General features: G+C 36.1%; 1 protein-coding gene across 1 annotated transcript in view; it reads left to right on the forward strand.

Moving 5' to 3' along the window:
- Nucleotides 1-6,326, forward strand: part of polr1a (RNA polymerase I subunit A) — a 66,502-nt gene extending 60,176 nt beyond the window's left edge. Inside the window, exons 31-34 of the mRNA XM_001922804.8 lie at nucleotides 3,316-3,516; nucleotides 5,648-5,765; nucleotides 5,839-6,003; nucleotides 6,110-6,326. Of these exons, the coding sequence (XP_001922839.3) occupies nucleotides 3,316-3,516; nucleotides 5,648-5,765; nucleotides 5,839-6,003; nucleotides 6,110-6,210 (585 nt within the window). The 3' untranslated portion in view covers nucleotides 6,211-6,326. The remainder of the gene's footprint in view (nucleotides 1-3,315; nucleotides 3,517-5,647; nucleotides 5,766-5,838; nucleotides 6,004-6,109) is intronic.
- Nucleotides 6,327-9,137: the final 2,811 nt, after the last annotated feature.

Below are 9,137 nucleotides of genomic sequence, written 5' to 3' on the forward strand. Positions count from 1 at the left end.
TTTTGTGTCATTAGTAAAATCATTGTTCATTGAGACTGTAATCCCCTTTTCTTTGATGTGTTCAAAATAATGAACACATTTTCTCATTGACTGCGTCATTCAATGTGACTATTTTAATTTTAATTCAGTTATTTATTCTTTTAAAGCTAATTAATTTAACTTAAAAGTAACTAAAATATTATTACTTTACTTTAAAAGTAATGCATTATTTATTACTTGGAAAAATAATATTACTACGTAACTCGCATTACTTGTAAACTGTAAAGGCTGATTTGTACTTCTGCATCAAGTATGCTACGGCATGGCCTACGTGTGGACGCATAGCCTTCACTGTGGCCGTCGGCTTCACTAATGCGCACCTCTCAAAAAATGTAACTACCTGTCACAACGATGCGTAGTGCAAGCTCTGTGATTGGTCAGCTTGGTACCGCTGACGACTGTAGGAGGGGCCGAAAGCCGAGTGAGCCTGATTGTTCACAAGTGTGGAGTCCCATGAAGGAGCTGAGATGAAAAGTTTTGTTTGTGTTTACCTTATGACTAAAGTTGTTGCACACCTGCTGGTTCCTGCCTCAAAATGAGCAAGTTTGAACCACTTGAACATCAAGCGTTCAGAAAAAAACATAACACCAGTGAAGAAACTCAACACAGAGGAACATAAACACCTCACTGCCAATAGCGTTTCAGAAGTGTTATTGCAGAGTAACAGAAACAGCGTGCAGAAGTATGAATGCACAGCTACCCCTGTTGCATGCGCCGTGGGTCACGCCGATTACTTGACACAGAAGTATAAACCAGGCTTTACTCCCAACACTGCAGATCAGTACGAAAGATCATGGTACACGTTTGAAAAAAGGCCATTATATATGTCAGACAAATTATTATACAATTGGCCAGTATTTGTACTTAAGCGTCTTAATGTTTTCTCAAATGGTAATATTAATAGAGACTTGTGAAATTTGTTATTTTTAAATAAATTGAAACTATAAAATAGTCTACTTTTTTCAGATTTAGTTGTATTGCTGTAATATTTTTGACTTGCAAAATAATTTGTGTAAAATATTATACGTTATATTTTTGTTTGAAAGTGCAACACTAATTTTGATTTATCCATAATTTGCATAATAATAATACATTTTATTTATAATACACTTTTTTCAGGATGCTTTAAAACATGTGGATCGATTCTTTTGTTATGAAATGGGGATTAAAATTGTTACACTTTGCTCTAGGTGCGGTTCGCTTAACACGGCAAAGTTTCTAAACAGACCAAAATAGCTAAAACAAGTCAAGTGCAAAACGAGTAAAATCTCCTCACGTTGGTCAGATTTTCAGGGTTTGTTTTGCTGAGTCCCGCTCCGCTGTCACGCGTCCTTATTTTAATTTATGACTATGAGCAATTAGACATTACAAGCGAAAATCTGTGCTTTAATTTTGAATGGTGACACTCACATACATCGTCACTAGACATAAATCAGAGGTAAGATTTTCTCCTACACAGCCATTGGCTAGAATTATGCATTATAGGCTTTACATTATAGAGAGAAATAACAGATGAACCAAGACTGCTGTTTTTCCTTACGGATAAACAGCTCTCGTTCATAGTTCAGCATGCTTTCACTTTCATATTTGACATGAAACGCACATTTACCGGTAGGAATAACATCCCGCCCTACACATAATTGTCTCTTCATATAGCCATATATATGCCTATTACATATTCATAATACACTTTTATATAGCCTGGTTTGGATTGTATTGCTTTCTCATTATAATCGATCTGCTCCAGAGTCCATTTCAATCAAGCCGAGACCACGAGACCAAGTGCGATTGCTGGATTCACATATGCCAAACGAACCGCGCTAACTGGGGAAACGTGCCTGGTTCTGAAACAAAAGTCTAGATGTGAAAGCACCCTCAGACTCAAAGCGCATACAAAAGCATCAAATCTACAATAAAGAAACATAAAATACCAAAACACAGTTAGATAAAAAAAAAGGCTAGAACTCATAGTGTTATGACCTACAGTTCATTTTACATAACTGCAATTTGCAATTCAGTTCATGTTTTAACCATGTTAAACATTAAATGCATTTGCTTTGTATAGTTTGAATTAAAAAAATGGGAGTTAATGATTTTTAAAAGAATTTGATCTGCTGAATAAAACTGTTTAATCCAACAAGGATCTTCTGAAGCAGGGCTGCACAATATATCATTTCAGCATCAATATCGCAGTGTGATCATTCGCAATAGTCACATCATGAGCAAACGCAATGTTGAGTCTGGATTATTATTGACCATTCCGCAAGCGTTTTTTGAGGTCTGCGACTGTGTGATGGTTTTGAAAATCATTCAGGCCTAAGAAATTGTACCTTTTGTAACTTTGACAAATTAATAACGATAAAATCTATTGAATTGTTTATAAAACGAAGACAATTATTTTTACTAGTATTATTTTTCTGATGATTATTCAATTACTGTATACCTAAATAAAGTTCGACTCCTAGGAAAACAATACAGCATTGTTTATTTCATTTGTGTCATTTTCTTTATTGAATTTATCTATGATTGTAGATTGTTTCTTAAATTTTATTCATATACACTACCCTAAAAAATCATCCCAATCAATCTAAAACTCTTCTTTTTTTTTTCTAAATGGTTATTCAACTCATCTAGTAAAATTGTTTTCATATCGCAGAATAAAAAACAAAATATCTCGACATTAGATTTTTCCAACATCGCGCAGCCCTAATGACTAAAACAACCTCTATAATACCTCTATAATATTATTAATAAGCATAGTAAAAAATATTAAGATTTTCACAAAAATATTAAGGAAACATAAAGCCGTTTTCAGCATTGATGATCATTTCTTGAGGATCAAAGCAGCAAATTACACTGAAGAATGAAAACTCCATCACATTAAAAGATTGCAGTCTTAAGTACTTTTTATGAATTATTATCTATTACTTAACATTATTATGTTTTGTGTATTACATGCTTGCCAACAATTATTTAAATGCTAACTAATGCAGTGCGTTACCACATTTGCCATATTACAGGACGTATATGTTGTATATAAATGACTGTAATAGACAGAGATATTTGCATAAATTCAAATTGCAGCTATATATAATGTATGTATATTTATGTATGCATACTGATTATGTAAGTGTATGTGTGTGTGTGTCATTTGTGATAGTACCCATATTTAATCAAATTTGCAAATAAAAAATTCAAAGAAGAGTATCGGTATTTCTCAACAATTGATGGTAAACGTGTTGCTATTCATAATGCTTTGCTGTGTCTGTTTAACAGTTAACCCTGGTCATGCCGATCACTAAAGTGCACTTTGACCTCACCTCAGTGGTGGTGAAACAGGCTCAGAACGCGGTCATCATGGAGACCAAGGGCATCACGCGCTGTTTGTTAAATGAAGTGACCAGAAAAGACGGAAGCAAAGAGATGATGCTCAACACAGAAGGCATCAACATTCATGAGATGTTCAAATATGCTGATGTAAGTCAAATACACCATATACAGGGCTTGACATTAACTTTTTTGTTCACCAGCCACTGTTCTAGTTGGGAAAATATGTTTTATATGCATAAATTTGACTTTAATGTACTAAAATGACTTGATTTAGATGGTGTGTTTTGTCCACATGCCTTCTCATTCACTTAACTTCTTGTGTGTATTGTGTATTAGCTTGCTCAGTGTGCATTAGCAAATGGGTTGTCGCAATGCAATCAGTTTTTATTTCTATTATTTATGACTTTTCAGGGCTCAAGATTAAGGATTTACTAAATTTTTCTCTGACCACACCAAATAAGTATTTCTAGCCACAATGTTTTAATGTGTCAAAACAAGGAAAATATCTTTATAGGTGCACTTTTTTAATTCAACAAAACTTTTCTAAAAAAAAAACATTACATTTAAAAAAAAAAAAAAAAAAAATTATTTTTAAATGTTATTGTCATGTATTTAAAATATGCACAGTAATCTGTCCTGGCTAAAAGTCCCAGATCAGCAGTTAACTACACATAAACGAGGAGTAATCTCCCATTAAAGCAATGTTATTGTAAAAAAAAATAATTAAACCATATTAACAAAAATAAATGTAAGCACAAGAAGTCAGGTGAAACATACCATGTGTGATAATGAAAGGATGATCACACGATTAATATAGGCCTGTTAATAATCTATTCAAATAATAATTCAAATGAAATCAGTGACCGCTGCCTCTTACAAAAGAATTAGTGTATTTTCTTATCTTAAGCTCTTGAAAGCAGCAGGATTGTGGGTGCACGATCATCACTGTTTGTACAATCAATTTCAAAGGGAACCCATCACACCAGTTGCGCTTCCTCAAGGCATGGTTGTGCGCAAGTAAACGGGAGCGCGCGCACTTTTTAACAGTCACGAACATCACATCACCTGCGCGCGTGAGTGATCATCCTCTCGTTTGGTATTTACATGCTTTTTTTTGCAGCTTTGCTCGCGCGAACAGTTTTTTTTTTTTTGTCAGTCGTGCTGCTTCTCGATTCTAAGATCACATTTGCATGAATATTGGGCCATGCTTATTGTCGAACCCTGCTTTTAAGAAAACTACAATTTAAAAATTATTCAGTCCAAAGTGGCTAGTGGAGGGGTCTGTCTAACCCGCCAGAGCTGAAATCTACCTGCATTCGGTGGGTTGGCGGGTGTTAATGTAAAGCCCTGACCATAAATATCCATTACTATATATATATATATATATATATATATATATATATATATATATATATATATATATATATATATATATATATATATATATATATATACACTACCAGTCAAAAGTTCTGGGTCAGTAGGATTTTTATGTTTTAGAAAAAGCTTATCTTGCTCACCAAGGGTGAATTTCTTTGATCAAAATCAAATTACTCTAGTCACATGATGCTTCAGAAATCTCTCTTATATTAATTATTATTATTATTACTGGTAATAGTAATAAAAGCAATAATGACTGGAGTAATCATTTTTTTCAAAACTACATACATTAAGAAAGCAGTTAATTAAATTTTTAGTAAATATTTTACAATTTAACAATTTTATTACATTTAATAAATGTCGCCTTGATAAGCAGAATAAAAAAACTGATATTAAAATGATAAAAAAATATTGAGTGGTAGTTTATATTAATTACTTTAGTTTATTTTAATATTGATCTTGCCATGAAAGAGCCATTAGTTGAACCAATTGCATTTTTTTACAAATGAATTTTTTTTATGATTGAAATGTATTTTTCTTGTACACTATTGGAAATTATTATCATTAGTATTCATCTTTTTATTCAAGTTCTCTCCTCACCAATGCTGCATTGATACTTGCACAGTACCCACTAATAATGTCAAAAAACATTGTTTAAAATGCCATTTTCTCCTGTTACTCCAGTCTTCAGTGTTGCTGGATCTCAGTGCTAAATTTATAAATTTATAATTATGGAACAAAACCAGGAAATAAAAGTTACCGTGACCAACATTTTATTTTTTATTTTTGTAAATTATTAATGGTACCAAAATTTTGACTGCCAGTGTATGCAGTAAGTTACATTAATACTATCATTGTAGCTGTCCATAAAATAATCATATAATTTATGTTGTTTTAGATCCTGGACTTGAAGAGATTATACTCCAATGAGGTTCATGCCATGGCCAGCACATATGGTATTGAGGTGGCCCTTAGAGTGATCGAGAAGGAGATTAAAGATGTGTTTGCTGTATACGGTAAGTAATAACACAAGAATTGACTGTTTGGCACCTGTTTGAGTGGAGATCTGACTGTGGTGTTTGTCTTCAGGTATCGAAGTGGATCCTCGTCATCTGTCTTTAGTTGCTGATTACATGTGTTTTGAGGGAGTGTACAAGCCTCTCAATCGTTTCGGCATTCAGTCCAACAGCTCCCCACTGCAACAGATGACCTTTGAGACCAGCTTCAAGTTCCTGAAGCAAGCCACGATGTTAGGTACAGTACGCTTTCAGTAAAAAATAATGCGTGTTGATATTTTGAAATAATATTGTTCAGAAGTATAATTTTTCACTGCTTCTCTCTCTTTCTCTTTCTTGTTTAGGTTCTTATGATAAACTCAGTTCGCCCTCAGCTTGTTTGGTTGTAGGAAAAGTTGTGAAGGGAGGAACTGGAATATTTGATCTGAAACAGCCATTACAGTAATGAATTTGGAATGAGGACTCTGATTGCTCACTGCTGAGAAGTTTACCGTTGGACATTTGGATGATAAAGAAGCATGTTTTCTATGTAAAACATCAATAAATATTTTATCATTTGTTTTCTCTTGTCGGTCTGTTATCGTTGTTGTCACCACAGCCATGTCACTCTGCAGCCTAAGACCTGTTACTCAGTAAAGCTAAACAGGGCTGCGCCTTATCAGTACCTAGATAGGAGACCACATGGGAAAACTAGGTTGCTGCCAGAAGTGGTGTTAGAGAGGCCAGCAGGGGATGCTCAACCTGTGGTCTGTGTGAATTCTTATGCCCCAGGGGGCACTATACTGTCAGTGAGCACTGTCTTCAGTGGCGTATCGGAAGGGCCTGCAGGGCACGCACCGCGGGGGGGGGGGGGCCTGCGTGATTAAGGGGCCCCGCGTCGTCGTGATTTTCAATAATTGAAAATCCGGCAACCGCAATAATCAAACTCTTGGGAACAACTGTGGTCGGAACCAAAGTTCACAGGTCTGTGTTCTCTGAACACCTCTCAAGCGGTGGACTACTTAATTCTGATTGCTTGCCGCCAGGGGCGGACTGGCCATCTGGCAGACCGGGCACTTTCCCGGTGGGCCGACGTACTTTTTGGGCCGGGCTGATCATCGTCTTATCTGATCGGCTCATAAAAGGCTTAGCAGCCTATCGTTTTTTTCTGCCTTATTAATTGACGCTGCTGTGATCTGTGACTCTCTGAAAGTAGATGCTTTTTTTCCCAGACAAACACACAGGGCCGGCCCATGTGACAATATAATATAATATAAGTCAAATCTGCAGCCCATTGGCTCTTTTCGGTATTGACATTGGGCTGGCCCAATCACAAACTAATATTTTGGACTCCGTGTGAGCGTGCATCATCTGTGTGTATTTGTCAAAATAGTTGAGAGTCAGAGAGAAGAAACGCAAGGGAGGCGCAGAGAAATCGCGGGAAATACACCGGCGTTTCATTTAGCGATTCTGAAAAGTTGTCAGTTCATTTTAGTACACGGCTAAAAGCGCAAATCACGTGACCACACACACACGCACACTCTCTGCCAAGAGCTGCAGCCAGTAGTTCAGAGGGTGAGCATAAACCCCAGGTGAGAGTATAGTGCATGTCAGACAGTTCACCTGCTGGATGATCTGATCTCACTATAGTTGTTAAACGTGATATTGAATTAATCTTGTTGTCTCTATCTAACTATTCTTATGTCTTTTGAATCACTTGTTCTCAGTTAACTGTTTTGGCTGAGTGCAAAGATAAGCTAATATATTAATTTATGCAACCACATACACTGATTCTGCACATTGACTGATTGCTTACCTTTATCGTTTAAATTTAATGTACGTTATACTCAGGGCTGGACTGGGGCAAAAAATCGGCCCTGGAATTTTGGGCCAGAGCGGCCCACTAAATTCAATCAAAATGCTATCTATCTATGCACGTTCAATATTTTTATCAACTCATTCTATAAAACACAAAAGCCATATATATGAAATAAATAAATACAAACAAACTTTAATCTCAATTTAATTTCTGTATACTGTCCATAAAGACATTTGTTAAATTCTAAAAATACACTATTCATTCATTTATTTTTCTTCGTATAAGTCCCTTATTTATCAGGGGTTGCCACAGTGGAATGAACTGCCAACTATTCCAGCATGTTTTATGCAGCAGATGCCTTTCCAGCCACAACCCAATATTGGAAATCACCCATACACACTCATTCACACACACTCATACACTACAGCCAATTTAGCTTATTCAATTCACTATTCACTCAGCCTATATTCAATAATAAACATAACAAAAACTGCCTGCTAATGCATGGGTAAATCTTCAAAGGGAACAGTGATACATTTTAACCTCTTTCACCTCATCCTGCTTGCTGTTTCACTATCTAAACAATGAAAACATAATATAAGTAAAATTTGTTTCATTTTGATATTATGATTAACAGACACCAAACAGGCTCGTGTAGCTGCATAATTATATGAGCGTCATCTTCACTCTGCATATTTATAACAAAACACGGCTCAAATAAACCTGCCTCCTTTCATTTCCATTGAAAAGATTGAACATTACCCGGTCTCTTTTGCAGAATATCAGTTTTAATAACCAATAATGGCCATTATAACAGTATAACGTACATTAAATTTAAACGATAAAGGTAAGCAATCAGTCAATGTGCAGAATCAGTGTATGTGGTTACATAAATTAATATATTAGCTTATCTTTGCACTCAGCCAAAACAGTTAACTGAGAACAAGTGATTCAAAAGACATAAGAATTGTTAGATAGAGAAAACAAGATTAATTCAATTTCACGTTTAACAATTATAGTGAGATGAGATCATCCAGCAGGTGAACTGTCTGACATGCACTACACTCTTACCTGGGGTTTATGCTCACCCTCTGAACTACTGGCTGCAGCTCTTGGCAGAGAGTGTGCGTGTGTGTGGTCACATGATTTGTGTTTTTTGTCGTGTACTAGAATGAACGGAGAACTTTTCAGAACCGCTAAATGAAACGCTGGTGTATTTCCCGCGATTTCTCTGCGCCTCCTTTGCGTTTCTTCTCTCTAACTCTTGACTATTTTGACAAATACACACAGACGACGCACGCTCACACGGAGTCTAAAATAGGAGTTTGTGATTGGGCCAGCCCAATGTCAATACCGAAAAGAGCCAATGGGCTGCAGAGTGTCACATGGGCCGGCCCGGTCTGTCTATCCGGGAAAAAAAGTCACAGATCACAGCAGAGTCAATTAATAAGGCAGAAAAAAACGATAGGCTGCTAAGCCTTTTATGGGCCGATCAAATCATAAGACGATGATCAGCCCGGCCCAAAAAGTACGTTGGCCCACCGGGAAAGTGCCCGGTCTGCCAGATGGCCAGT

This window comes from Danio rerio, chromosome 14 (assembly GCF_049306965.1).
Source record: "Danio rerio strain Tuebingen ecotype United States chromosome 14, GRCz12tu, whole genome shotgun sequence".
In the NCBI taxonomy this organism is placed as follows: domain Eukaryota; kingdom Metazoa; phylum Chordata; class Actinopteri; order Cypriniformes; family Danionidae; genus Danio; species Danio rerio.